The sequence below is a fragment of the Mercenaria mercenaria genome, chromosome 17, assembly GCF_021730395.1.
Source record: "Mercenaria mercenaria strain notata chromosome 17, MADL_Memer_1, whole genome shotgun sequence".
Classification (NCBI taxonomy): domain Eukaryota; kingdom Metazoa; phylum Mollusca; class Bivalvia; order Venerida; family Veneridae; genus Mercenaria; species Mercenaria mercenaria.
This window is the reverse complement of record NC_069377.1, coordinates 24587702-24603059: the sequence shown is the minus strand read 5'-3', so window position 1 is coordinate 24603059 and position 15358 is coordinate 24587702. Positions and strand designations below refer to the sequence as shown.

Sequence of the window (15358 nt, the reverse complement as noted above, 5' to 3'; positions counted from 1 at the left end):
CTGTTATATCAGCATGGTATACTGTCAGGCTGTTGTTATATCAACACCGTATACTGTCAGGGAGCTGTTATTATATCAACGCGGTATACTGTCAGACTGCTGTTATACCAACACGGTATACTTTCAGGCTGCTGTTATATCAACCCGGTATACTTTTAGACTGCTGTTATATCAGCCTGGTGTACTTTCAGGCTGTTGTTATATCCGCACGGTATACTGTTAGGCCGCTGTTATATCAACACGGTATTCTGTCAGGCTGCAGTTAGATCAACCTGGAATACTGTCAGACTGCTGTTATATCAACACGGTATACTGTCAGGCCGTTGATATATCAACACGATATACTGTCAGGCTGTTGTTAAATCAAAACGATATACTGTCAGACTGCTTTTGTATCAATACGATATACTGTCAGGAAGCTTTTATATTAACACGGTATACTGTCAGGCTGCTGGTATATCAACACGACATACTGTCAGGCTGCTGTTATATCAGCATGGAATACTTCCAGGCTACTGTTATATAAACACGGTATACTTTTATACTGATGTTATATCAACCCTGTATACTTTCACGCTGATGTTATATCAACCCAGTATACTTTCAGGCTGATGTTATATTAGATACAACAACAAGTTTCCCAAATCTGAACGGCATTATTCCTGAATCACTTAGCAAGCGTGCTGGACCACAATTGAAAGAGGAATGTAAGCGTTTCAAAGGCAATGTGAGTTCTGGGATGATTTTTGAAACAAAGGGATATAATCTTGACTGCAAACTAGTCTACCACTATCTCATGCCTGACTGGAAAGAACCTGACGGCGAACAGGTAATAACAGTTTTAACTTCAGAAAACGTGTGACCAAGTCAAAAAAATTACACCAGTGACAAATACAATGGAAATCAGAAACAGACCGGGCCTCAACAAAACAACTTTTTTTTCGACCAGTCACAATAAATGTAACAAATTCCTATCACCAATAAAGAAAGACTTCACTCAGATAGAAAAAGACCCAAATGTTCCAAATTAACTACAATATCTATAAGGCAATTATTAAGTTCGCTAATTAAATATTTTAGATTATTAAAATAAACCGTTTATAATATGTTCTAATATAAAGACATTTACTCGAGTTTTTTCTACGGACAAGTTGTTTTAAGGTAGTTCTGCACGTTCGGATCGACATATTTCTAAAAAAATTCAAAACTTCAAAATATACTTAAAATATTCAGCAAATAAAAAGGATAGGGTCATGTGCTTGATTTTTGCCTCCACTATTCGGAGAATAGGGGTGCTATTCACTTGCCCCGGCGTCGGCCTCGGTGTGAGCTTTCTCGGTTAAAGTTTTTCGGCAACCTTTGTTTTTCTTTGTTACTATTGCTTATTTCTTACTGTAACTTCACATTAACTTTTATTCAGCATGCAAACAAAGTATGTCCAGGGGCTGGACCCATTATACCCAACGTCAGTGTTACCAAGGTGTTATACTTAGTTTGTGTCCGAGTGGTTAAAGTCGCTGACTTCAAATAACTTGCCCCTAATCGATATGGGTTCGAGCCTCACTCGGGGCGTTGAATTCTTCATGTGGGGAAGCTATTCAGCTGGCTTACGGAAGGTCGGTGGTTCTACCCAGGTTCCTGCTCGTGATGAAATAATGCACGGAGGGGCACCTGGGGTCTTCCTCCACTATTAAAGCTGGAAAGTCGCCATATGACCTATCATGTGTCGTTGCGAGGTTAAATCCAACAAAAGTTATATCTATTTAGTTTATTTTTAAGGTTAAAATTTTTCGGCAACATTTGTTTTTCTGTCATATCGTTTATACTTTTGCTTATATCTTATTGTAACTTCATATTAACATTGTCCAGCATACAAACAAAAGTATGTGCAGGGGCTGAGCCCATTATACTGAAGATGAAGGTCACTAAATTGTTATACTTGCAATTTTACATGTTAAATTTTTTCGAAAGCTTCGTTTATAGACATACTTTTTGTAGAAGGTCTCTTATTGAGACATTAATTCATTTACAGTCAAATCGCCGAATCGTAGACAGCTCTTGTTTTCTAGACTAATTTGGAAATTTTGCCTATCACGCAATTTTTCATAATGGGAGTTTATGTGAAAATCATAACTTTCATACAATTTTCGCAAATTGAATTTTTTTACAATGTATATGTTAATGAAACTTCTCGCAGTTGTAAATAAACATACGACCTATAACTTGGTGAAATAAAATGTATAGGTTCGTGTGCTTACTTTTGAGATATTTTACCACGATTAAAGGGAGCCGTACATTTCACGATAATTTTAAGACATTATTTAGAATTATTCAGCGTGTCATATGTCTTAAGATCATGTTTTAATTTTAGAAAGATAGTAGCAATGTCAATGTAAAAGAAATTACTCACAGGTTGCCATTTATTCATAAAATTATTTTCATTCCCGTACGCCGACGCCAGGCTTTATTTTACGTTTCCCGGATAATTGACGTTACGCCATCACTTCTGTTTTATCAAACATGCAGAACTACCTTAAATCTATCAATTTCAGTCATCATCACGACATTTCAACATAATCGTTTTAAGGTATGGTATAGCTAGAATAAATGCATGGCCGATCTCAAACTGGTATTCAGTTATGTGCACCTATATCTGAAGCAAACTACTGTGAATTAAATTTCATGACAAATTGATTTAATTTCTTGTTTTCACTTCAATAAATAGAATGATACATAATTGATAAAAAATAATTAAATGAATTATGACTTTCTTTATAATTTCCGTTTTTGAGCCAATTTCTCGGATCTTTTAACATTATTCTGATAAATCTGATAAATCTTGAGGTATGAATGCCAAGACCTATTGGTACAAGGTTTGTACCACATTGCTGATCTAAAGAATTAGCATGTTTTTTCTCTATCATGATCGTTCAGATATTGTTCTTTCCAGACCATTAGCAATTGTATTGATGATTGCCTGCAGAAGATGAAGCAAAGTGGACTAAGATCTGTAGCCATACCTTCTATAGGTACAGGTGGAGCAAGATATAACCCGAGGAAGGTAGCGCGTGGTATCTACAGGTAAACTAGCATCACAAGCAATTTGTTTGTTTTTTTGTTGTTGTTTTTTGGGTTAAGCGCCGTTTTCCATCATTATTTCAGTTATGTAACGGAGGATAGTTAACTTAACCAATGGTCCTGGATTCTGTACCAGTACAAACCTGACCTCGGCAAGTTTATCAGTGATGGAGGACGAATTATTTCAGACAAAATACTTTATAACGCTTACGTACGTAGATACGGTACAAATATGTAATGCCGGAAGTTTTTATCAAATGGTTGTCGTATTATGATTTCACAGTGATTAAGGAGATTGTTTGTTTTCAGAGCTGTTGCCGACTTTGGTGCTGCAAATGTTAATGTTAATTGCCACGTGAACCTGGTTTTGTTCCCAGCTGCTAAGGATATAAATAAAGTTTGTATACTTTCTTTGCTGGTACTTTAAGGGCAAGGAATTCCTGGCAAAATAAGTTAACTCTATATGAAAGCCATCCTCAAGCCTTTTATAATACTGAAAGAAGTTTTATAATCGGAACACTATTGAAAAAGATATGGCAGTTTGAAATTTAAGAAAATGGCTGATCATGGAGGCAGCCATTTTAGTGAGTTCATGACGTCATTTACACTCTGCTGATTCCGCTTTTAGCAAATAACCGTTTTAATTGATTGATTTTATGAGTTTATTCAGTGTAAGCTATTAAACATGATAATTTCTTTCACTAAATCTTGAAAAGGTAGAAAAATAATTTTAAGAAATAAGTAAATACAGTTCAAACGTGTATACAGAAATCTAATAAATGTACCATTTTGTTTTTAATTGCTATAGAAAAATGGCTAAATTTTGATCAAATATTGAAATGCTCATAACTTTCTTATTTTAACGCCGATTTTGATAATTCTTTGATTTAAGAAATTCTAGCAGACAGAATTAACTTAACATAAGAACAACATTGCCTTTCCCTTAAATGTTGTTAACGTATGTGTGTGTTAGTTCAGCCGTAACAATGACAGTTTTTGTTTCTTATAACATAAAAATAAACATTTACAAGGTTAATTATATTCGAAAATTATGCCATATCCTATTACAAATGTATATAAATAATTTGTATGGACATCATGTTTATTTGTTTCAGACATTTACGGAAGAACTTCAAGCATTTATGAGTGGTAAAACAAATGAGCAAAAACCCCCTGCGAAAGGTACTTAGTGATCATTTAGTAAACTATTGCATTTAATTACTTAGTATAATGTAATTGATTACAAGCGATTACGATCTCTATGTTGCGCCCCTTTAATAGGGATAAGTCTATCAAAGATAAATTGGCGGAAGTAACACTGGTATTATACACATGCCCTGCTACATAATCAATAATTGATCATGTTTTAGCATTATAATTAGATTTATAAGACAAGATGTACATTGATGCCCTATCAAACATATATATTGTTCCTTGCAGGGGTGCGTTTTGCTGAAGACGGCGACGACAAAGGAAACATTCATGTTGATGATGATATTGTTATTCCTACAAAAAGAAGAGACTTTCTTCTCATACAGTTTACATCTGATGATAATACAAACGTGGATCTGGCCTTCACCAGCATTAAAGCTAAAGTTGAAAGTGAAACGAGAGATGTTGAAATAGACCTGACAAAAGACAGCAATACAGATGATCTTGATCTTGTAAACAAAGGGAAAAATATAGTAAATTCCCTTCAGTTGTACATTCTGGCTTAACCACTCTTAATTAAGCAGACAAGTATGATATCATTTAAGTTACGGACTATATACCGCATTTCTAACCAGTCGCCGATCAATATCTTGATATTAGGAGAAAATCTACTGATTCTACTGTAACGTTCTAATATTTGTACATCAATGCCAACATTTTCCAAATATTTTACACAGAAAATTTTATTGAAAATAAACTTTTAAGCTGAATCACTTACTTTGATAACATTACCATGGAGACGAAAGTCAAAACTATCAAACATACTTGGTATTTAAATACCTCGTACCTTTTTCACAATAACAGAGAACCCCTTTGATTTCATTTAAACAATGAAACAGTGGAATATTTGCCTACACGGGCATGAATCGTTGTCTTAGTCTTCTAAACAAAACATAATAATGGGAAAAAAGTTTGAAATCAATACTATTTTCCAGCCTGCCAATGAGTCTTTCAAAACATAAATCATTCTTTGTAATTCAGAAAACTATTGAAGACATTGGTGAAGATTACCATGTCAATGTCATTGTTGACACCAAGGCACGAAAGGTGAAGGTCAGAGGGCTTGGCGATGGTGTGATTAAATGCTACGAGAGAATTCTTCGATTTTTGCAAGAAAGACGACAGGAAGCTGTGTCAAAAGACATTGGGAAGATAGTGTACCAGGTTCTGTTTGATTGACGTTCTTTTATTTTATATGTTTTACGCTCTTTTTCTTTCAAGGGACGATGTTTATTTTACATGAGAGTAGTGAATGAGTGTTTTAGTCTGATTAATGGAGAATTAGATGTCGACAAAATATCCTCTTCAAACTGAAAAAGATGGTTCCTACTCACTTCCAAAAGCATGAACAACAAATTTTAGAGGGCCTACGCGATCGAGTGTTTTAAGGTCGTTGACTTCAAATCACACCGATATTTGTTCGAGCCTCACTTTGGGCGTAGAATTCTTCATGTGTGGAAGCCACCCATCCGGCTTAGAGAAGGTCGGTGGTTCTATCAAGGTGCATGTCCCTGGTGAAATAATGCCTGGAGGGGACCCTAATGTCTTCGTCCACCATAAAAAGCTGGAAAGTCACCATTTGACATGTTATTGTGTCGGTGTGACGTTAGATGTGTAAACCCAACCAAACAAACAAGCAAAGTAAGAAGTTTTAGTGAAATAATTTTCTTGTCTTATTTCTATTTTGCTACAAGATTAGCAACCCGACAAACATACTGACTCGCAGTTTAAATTCTATTTAAGTTACATTGGAGTCAGATATCAATAGAAAGCTTGTTTTCCATTTTTGCTTAGCATATCGAATGGTATTATACTGAAGACGATGGTAAAATATGGGTACCGTATCCAAGACACATAAGATACCTGCTTGAAGACGCTAATTCTACAACAGGTTTGTATATAAAGCTTCCCGTAGGTATTACCAATAAATATTCAATTAGTAAAACAGGTTTGATGTCTATAGTAGTAGAATTGATTTAATTACTGTTAATAATAATGGTTCCGTAATGCTAAAACAATACAAAGATGTGCTTAAACTTAGTTATCACATGTTTGACGTCGCAAACGTGTAATAAAGCCATTGCATAAAAATGATAATACACGAGGGTAATAAAACTTTGAGATCAACGTCGTTTATATAGGGGACGTTGGTCAAATTGACATGTTTAAAGAGTTAAAGAAAGTAAAATTTGTTGATAGCTAACATGTGAGAAAAAGAATATTGCATTTGTGATTTTCCACATTGAATTTATTAAACGGGTTAAATAAAATTGATTAAATGCGCGACAGAGCCTCGCATTTTATTATTTTATTCAACTCGTTTAATTAATTCAATATGAAATAAAAAAAAAAACACTCATGTTATATCCTCTATATATCTTACAGACGTAAGTAAAGTACGAGATAAATGCTGTCACAGAGCAAGGGTTATCTCCCCTGGCGGTCATTTTCGAAAGTGATTTCTAACACAAAATCTGTAACGGATTAGACAATAATTTCTCACAATGCTGTGAACTTCTGCTTACTGATTAAAACAGTTTCCTGTATTGTAACTACATGTGAAATATTTTCATCTGTGAAAGAATATGACACTATCCTCATTCAGTTGCTCTTTTGTAAGCTATTTCTAGTTGATATCTAGATTTTCATCCTAAAATAGTTGCTTGTTTTGTCAAGGGGGATAAATATCATAAAAGACAAGGAACTGTCTACACAAGCAAATAAATTCCATGACAAGAAAGTAATTCTATAGTGTCACATAGCAGAGCAGACACATATGAATGGTATAGGATGAAATCGTTTAAGTAAACAGTTTTTAATAGAATTTCGTGCCATGATACTTGTGTCTTTTCCTTCCCCAAAAAATAGTGACGATAATTCCAAAAACAAAATCTTTCTAAGCAGACTCAAACGAAGACACAAGTATTGTGGCACGATAAGACACAAGTGTGACACGATAAGACGCGAATGTGCGGCACAATAAGACACAAGTATGTGTAGCACAACAAGACGACTGTGACTTTTATTATTGCAGTGACGGAGAAAGAATTTCGTGATATCAATGAAAAGCTCTATGTCGTAGACTTCACGAAAATGGAAGAATATGTGAAAGACGATAAAAAGAAAGAAACAACAGTGACAGTGATAAGAAAAGATTTAACAGAAGGTTGACACGTTTACCTTTGTTATGTTATGCATATCCTTGTCTCCATCTTTTACTTTAGATATTTAGTTCAAATGTAGAGCTTCATTCCTATATCCAGTAATAGTCAATTATCAAAAAGACTCCCAGTATTTAGTGGTAGAACATATTTATTTAGCTACGTATGCATTAAGCTTGTCCAGTTTTATATTTAATGCTTAGTACTGTTGATACGCATAAACACGATAATTGTTATCCTGCTAAATTTCTATAATGAACATGTCCATCTTTCAATTCGGATAGAACCATTTACTGTTAAAAGGGGTGCATACAAAAATGATACTGATTGAATGGCGAACAGTGCCGTTCGTCCATGATCTTCACTGGTCGCAAACGCAAATTGAATCGTGACCAGTATAAGGGTTAATTAAGTATAGATTGTCCGGGCTTTCAGGTTTGAAATTAGGGTCATTTTTTTTTTTTTTTTTTTTTTTTTGTTGTTGGATTTAACGTCGCACCGACACATGATAGGTCATATGGCGACTTTCCAGCTTTAAATGGTGGAGGAAGACCCCAGATGCCCCTCCGTGCATTATTTCATCAGTTTACCTTTAAAGAGTGCATAAAGGCTGAGTAGATACATACATATTTCAGCTGCACGATTTTGTTATTGTAGTTGAGTATTTTACATGTATATGTAAAATAAATTATAGTATGTGTATTTCATGCATTTGGATCTTTTTGCCTAAATGAACACATTGGTCTTCTTTATTGTGTGATTTAGACCATGCAAATACTAGCAGCTTCGTATTTAGACAGAGACACTTTCTTGGGTTTAAACGCCGCAAAACAGTATGTTTAACGTATTGAAAAGGTTGCTATTATTTACAGAAAGAATTGTTGATCAACCAAATTCTTAAATGTTATTTTTTGTATTTATTGCTTTATTTCGAAAGATGAAAATTTTATTTCAACATCTTTCTACATGTCTTAAAAAATAGTTTAAGGATGTTTTGAACCCAACAAAATTAATAATAAGGAGCAAAATGTTTCTTTCCAACTTTCACAAAAATACCAAGAAATGCTTCTTATATGTTTAAGCATCATAAATGTTTCATGTTAAGCCATCTACAGTCAAAAGTCAGCTTGAAGTTTCAAATCTTTTTAGTGTCCAAAATGGTTGAAATTTACACAGCGCAACACTTAAAATTGACAATAAATTTGTTATTTTTCCAAAAATCAAAAGTTCCTCTAGTACTTTTAAATCAGAATAATGTATAATTAATGGACATGTGTTATATCTAAAAACTATTTTGAACTGTTCAATGAAACGGTAGTCCTTTATTTTAGGAGCGTTACAAGCGTTACCACACACCTGGCAGGCAATGGGAACGTCTGAAAATCTGAAGGAGGTTTCGCTCATTTCCACTGACCAGGAGTACAAAGATGTTGAAGCTAATTTTAGGGCAACGATTGGAAACTATAGGCTTTTGCAGATCAAAGAGGTTCGGCATGTTTGAAATACCTTAAAGTTTACTAATGAGGTTTTAGCATAAACGATAACTACTTTCTAACCTTACGGTCATTTGATTTAAAATTAAACAGTAAAACAATTAATGAAAATTCGTTTTTATAGATTTGACCTGCTTATTATGTAAAAAACATAAACATGCAGTATGGAATTGTTGCTTTTGTAGACGCGTATCGTTATAATATTGACAAATAATTTGTTTTTAGATTCGCAGAATTCAGAACCGAACATTGTATCAGCAATACCAGACAAAGAAAGAACAATTAAAGTCGGAACATAAAAATGTCCTAAATTTAGAAATAGAACGTACTCTTTGGCATGGTACTCAAGAAGACAAGGAAAAGTCTATTACTTCCAACGGCTTCAACAGAAGCTATGCTGGCGCAACTTTCCGTAAGTTAATTCATTTACCTATTTGTCAGGACGTTTAGTATTATAAATATCTGACCACGACTACAATTGTTATATATATATACAATATTTCTTATCAGTTTAGTTGGCAAAGAAAGTGATTTTGCTTTTTAGGACGAATTTAAATTTTGATAATATTAATATATGTGGAATATATGCGAATGATTTTTCTGTTCTACTTGTTATGGTCATAAGTGATTATATGTTACTTATTTTGAACTTGTGATATAACGTCATAACATATTCATATGTTTTCCGGAATAAACAGTACTGTGGCAAATCGTGTGTAAATAAAAATATCACATGGAGAGGCTGGCGCTTAGATGAAATAGTTACTAATACATGAATGAAAAGACTATTTTTGTTTTTATATAGAGACAAAGCAATATAATTTGAAATCAGATGACTGTGAAATATGATAAAAAAAACATCGACTAAGCTTTACTAAATGATATTGTTGCATTCTATGTCATATAAAATGTATACAGAATAAACGCTTTGACTTTGTATATATACTTTTGTGTGCTATATATTTTCAGAGGGAAAATTGTGGTATGGTATGGGAGTTTACTTTGCCGTCAGTTCAGAATATTCAACCCAGCAATTCTATTCGCCTCCCGACAATAATGGCTTTAAAAGAATATACCAGGTAAAGGTTCTCACAGGTTTGACAACATCGGTACAACAAGGGTATACGGAGAGATTCGCGCCTCAAGTGCCTGGCTCTGCAACTGACAGGTAAGCTTTACATACATCAATACCGCTGTCTTACATATAAGTCGCAATAAACTCATTTGTTTGATATTAGCTTGAATCTGACAAAGTGAAATGAAACATGTAACCTTTGTGCAGGTCATACGTCGTCCGTTAGACATGCTAGCATCAAGATGTTTATGTTACAATCATTACGTTTAGCCGGGTAACTTTTAGCTCGATATTTCGAAAAGTAGATAGATCTACATTTATTTGACACCCGTGTGTCGGCGTCCCGATTTGGCTATTTTTTTGAGAAATGGTATGTGGGAATGAATTTAAACTTCACACACTTATCCACTGTGATGAGGCGACGTGCATTGTACATGTTTCATAACTGTGTTTTGCATATTTACAAAAATGTGTTTGTTTTTTACTTTTACTTTTATGCATCAAATTGACAAGGCTGCTGTATAGCAGAGCGTTGCTGTCCCCCGACAGCTCTTGTTGACAAGGTTATTCAAAATGCTTACTCTGAAATAATCATTTCAGATATAACTCTACCTGTGATGACGTCGCAAATCCAACAGAGTTTGTGATTTATAACGACATCCAAGCATACCCAGAATATATCATATTCTTCAAATAAAGTGGAGACTGACAGCGAATAGTGTGTAATTGCCTTACTGTAGCAATTTTCAACAGAGAAAATACGTCCAAAATTATTTAGAAACTTTTTATAACTTTTGCCTTTGCTTTTCTAAAGCTAGATAAGTACAGATATGTTTATTATAGTCGTACTTTAAAAATATATAAAATACACAACAATACCAATAATATCATGCAAACCTTTCTGACAAGAAATATGAGAAATATGTTTTGACACTCTAAATTAGTATATCAGGATTAGGTAGAAAAAGCATTTATTTCGTTATTACAATTGTTAAATTTGAAAATTTTACAACAATGCAATATGAAGAGAGTTGTACAAAGGACAATACAACTATACATGAATTCAATACTTAACAGCAGAATAACAATGAAAAGGGGTTTGATCCCTTACTTACGCTCCATTGTATCTGTCAAATTCTATAACAACCTGTAAAACATACCTAAAAGTTTCTCGCAGTACGATTTGAACCAAAATTTATCTTTGAAGTTTGATTCTTGATTCTTAGATTGTTTCCCCCATTTATCCTGTATGTATCTTCATGATTTACAGTTGGATTCCATTCTTGAACATGATTTTCCATATTTCTTTTGATAAAATAACATATATAATATCACATTTTTCAGGACTTTGGCACAGTTACAACCCATTAACTTTTGACTCTATAATTCAAGTTCTTTCAACTATAACTTGCGGAATTATTTGCTTATAATGAACATGTTTGTATCAGTCTTTGATTGTCCATATAACAAAGTGTATATAGAGATATTTACAAAATTTTACTTCTGAGTTAGTTGTCCCGCCATTACGTTTCATGGCATAAGTAAATGGTTACATTTAAACATGAATTGTAATATGAAGTGCAAACGTTTTGGAGAGATTCAGAGCATGATGTGTCGTCAGTAGATTTTAATAGATTTTAGTGTATAAAGTATGCAGACTGAAACTTCAAATGAACTGATGAAATATTTCTTTAAACTTGAAATATTATATAAATGTTCTTATCAACAATTATAGTTGACGTTACCCACTCATATTCTCATGGTATATAATATTTTGTTTAAGTTTAATATAAATACTTAGTATTTTATGCTTTATTTATGCTTTGGACTTTTAATGCATGCTATGCATTTATCTGCTCTATCTGTGTTCAACTAGAAATTTTTATAAGTGCTATATGCACAATTCCTTATGTTCGCTAGTGCATGGTCTTCAGCTTAGTAGTGCCAATAAAACTGAAATAGGAAATGAACGTACAGCTCTAGAAAGGCACACTGAAGGAAATTTAACATACTGTATATTTCAAACGAAAGCCTTTCACAACTTTGCACAGTAAAAATCTTTCTGATAAAAGTCAGGTTAAGTTAAAGTTTTACTATCAAACATTTTGATATTAAATAGACGCTTAATTATGAACGAACAGTTTGCAAAAATAACATGCTTTGGGAAAATACAATAAGATGGGCATTATAACATTATCAGTGTGTTCATAAGCTTCAGGTCAAATGTTCATTAATATTTTAGTTCCTTTATTTGTCATATTTTTCTGTTCAACTTTCTATTGGCGTCCACTGAATACTTTGTTATTTTGTTCTGCTCTATTTTTGACACCCACTGGTGTCAGATTGCTTTGCTTAATTTTCTTTTGTGTCCACTGATATCTTTGTCATTCTGTTTTGCTGAATTTTCTATAGACGCCCACTGGTTTCTTTGTCATTATGCTTGCTTAATTTTCTTTTGACGTCCAGAGGTTTCTTAATCACTTTTCCTGCTAAATTTATTGGGGGAGGGCTCTGTGGCCGAATGGTTAAGGTCGCTGACTTCAAATCACTTGCCCACATCGATGTTGATTTGAGCCTCACTCGGTGCGTTTATTTTTGCATATGAGGAAGCCATCAAGCTGGGTTACGGAAGGTCGGTGGTTCTACCCAGGTGCCTGCTCATGATGAAACAATTTTCTTCTGCGTCCACTGGTTTCTTTGTTATTTTGCTTTGTTCAGTTTTCTTTTGGTTTCCATTTGGGTTGAACCATCGTTGTCATTTTGCTCTGCTCAATATTCTTTCGGTGTTTACTGAAATCTTTATCATTCTGCTTTGCTCAATTTTCTTTTGACGACCACTGGATTCTTTGTCATTTTGCTTGCTTAATTTTCTTTTGGCGTCCAATGGTTTCTTAGTCATTTTGCTTTGTTCAATTTTCTTTTGACGACCATTGGTTTCTTTGTCAGTTTTCTCGCTTAATTTTCCTTTGGCGTTCTCTGGTTTCTCTGCTCATTTAGTTTGACGTACGCTGCTTTCTTCGTCATTTTGCATTCTCATTTTTCTTTTGGCATCCGCTGGTATATTTGTCATTTTGCTCTGCTCCATTTTTATTTGGAGTCCACTGGTATCTTAATAAGCTTGGTCTGCTAATTTTTTTGGCTTCCTCGTGTATCTTTGTCATCATTCTCTGCTCCATTGTCTTTTGACATATTCGTAAGGGTTTACAATTTTGATGGCCAAGGTAAATATTTGAACGGTAAAATATTCCACCGGTCTTACGAATTGGTCAGTATTTTATCCATTAGTGGAGTTTCATCCTTTGGGGATAATTTTTTACTGTCCTAAAATTTTAGGATACCGTTCCAAGGCGATAGCCTACTATAAACTTTTATTTGCCTTTTCAGTGTTCGTTTGTCTATTTCTTTAAACTTGCCTATGCATTTTGTGTACGTATCCAAGTCATACACTGTTTTTATCCCCGGACGAAAGTCGGAGGGATATAGTTTTAGCGTTGTCCGTCCGTCCGTCCGGAGCCATATGTAGGAAGTGGTTGGGATTATTTATATAAAACTTCATATACATGTTCACCACTATGAGTTCATGCGGCCCGTCAAGTTTCAGTCAGATTGCCCTATTTATGGCTCTTAGAAGTTTCTAGTGTTAACTATATAGGGTACTATAAATATGGCAATTTCTGCATCATTACTTTTGATATATTTCACCTTAAACTATGAAACTTAAACAGAATTTAGATCACCATAATGTGTGTACACACAATTTCGTTTTATTATTTTGTAAATTCAGAGTTATTGCCCTTTAATTGTATAAAAATCCACATATTTGTACATAACAAACTTACCATTTGGTAGAATTTCATTAAATTTCTTTCATTCTTTTCCATGAACATTTATTGTAAACATGCGAAGTTGTGTACCCACACCTGTTCAACCCCTTACCTTGGTCACACCCCCTCCCCTCCCGACACCCCACAATAAAAATTCATTCCGTATTTTAGATTTCTTTCAAACAAACTTCATATACATGTCCACTATGAGGTTATGGGGCCCGTCAAGTTTCAGTCAAATTGCACAAGCAACACCAGAGTTATGGCCCTTAGAAATTTCTAGTGTTAACTATATAGGGTACTCTAAATATGGCAATTTCTGCATCATAAATTTTGATATATTTGACCTTGAACTATGAAACTAAAACAGAATTTAGAACAACATAATGTGGTTGTGCACACACAATATTTTTTTGTAACTTCAGAGTTATTGCCCTTTAATTTTACAAAAATCCACATATTTGTACATAACAAACTTACCATTTGGTAGAATTTCATTAAATTTCTTTCATTCTTTCCCATGAACATTAATTATAAACATGTGAAGTTGTGCACCCACACCTGGTCACCCACTTGCCTTGATCACACCCCTCCCCCTCACGATCCCCCTCCCCAAGCGCCCCCCCCACACCCCCACAATTTTTTTTCATTCCATATTTTAGATTGTTTTCAAACCTTCCATGAATATTTATCAAGTTGTACCATTCTCCCACCTCACTCCTCCACCCATGCATCCTCTTTTTTTTCATTTTTAATTTTCCATCAATATTTATAATCAACATGTGAAGTTTTGTTTCCTCACCCGTTCAATACATTAAGTAAACATTTGTTTTCTGTTAAATTCATTTTGACTAATGAAATTATTTGCTTCTTAGTAACAGCCTTAACTTTTTGCCGTATATATTTTTTGCCATTCCTTACCACAAACCCTTTCGGCGGGGGATACCAATTCATCGAATTTGCTTGTTAATGTTGCTGTTTCTAATAGATATTGAAATGAATATGAACTTCAGAGGAACCACAGTTGTATTGTATTGAACTTTGCTCATATTTGATCCGTCCTTGTACTGTCTAAATAGTTAATGGTATTCTGTGATACATTTTTGTCAGAAAATATATACTTTTGTAGATGTTTAAATATATATTTGTTAATCAGATAGCATTGTTGTCATTTAATTTGATTTGTTTAACGCATCCTGTGATTATATACTCTACATTGTTAAACAGGACTGAACGAAATAGCGAAAGAGAGTTTTACCGCATTTAAGGTACCAGGAGTGAACTACAAGCTGTATTTCAATTATGTCTCCGTTGCCCTCTATTTATGAAACAAATTCAGTTGTCTTAGTATTCAAATACCTTGGGTATGTGGAAGAGTACGGACTCAGCTTAAATATAATGTTTAAATGACGGTCAAGGTGTCATGCCATACTGAACACCATACGTAGGTGAAATAAAAACTATTAATCAGCGGTTCATAGTTTGTGTTATAGACCGGTCTATAGTTCAATACTA

The 15358-nt window shown here is 34.0% G+C and overlaps 1 protein-coding gene across 1 annotated transcript in view; it reads left to right on the top strand.

Moving 5' to 3' along the window:
• LOC128550359 (protein mono-ADP-ribosyltransferase PARP14-like) overlaps window positions 1-15000 on the top strand; it is a 37570-nt gene extending 22570 nt beyond the window's left edge. Inside the window, exons 16-27 of the mRNA XM_053529283.1 lie at window positions 608-829; window positions 2951-3081; window positions 3388-3475; window positions 4194-4260; window positions 4519-4763; window positions 5272-5454; window positions 6085-6181; window positions 7325-7456; window positions 8783-8937; window positions 9170-9356; window positions 9914-10112; window positions 10620-15000. Coding sequence (XP_053385258.1) covers window positions 608-829; window positions 2951-3081; window positions 3388-3475; window positions 4194-4260; window positions 4519-4763; window positions 5272-5454; window positions 6085-6181; window positions 7325-7456; window positions 8783-8937; window positions 9170-9356; window positions 9914-10112; window positions 10620-10716 — 1803 coding nt within the window. The 3' untranslated portion in view covers window positions 10717-15000. The remainder of the gene's footprint in view (window positions 1-607; window positions 830-2950; window positions 3082-3387; window positions 3476-4193; window positions 4261-4518; window positions 4764-5271; window positions 5455-6084; window positions 6182-7324; window positions 7457-8782; window positions 8938-9169; window positions 9357-9913; window positions 10113-10619) is intronic.
• Window positions 15001-15358: the final 358 nt, after the last annotated feature.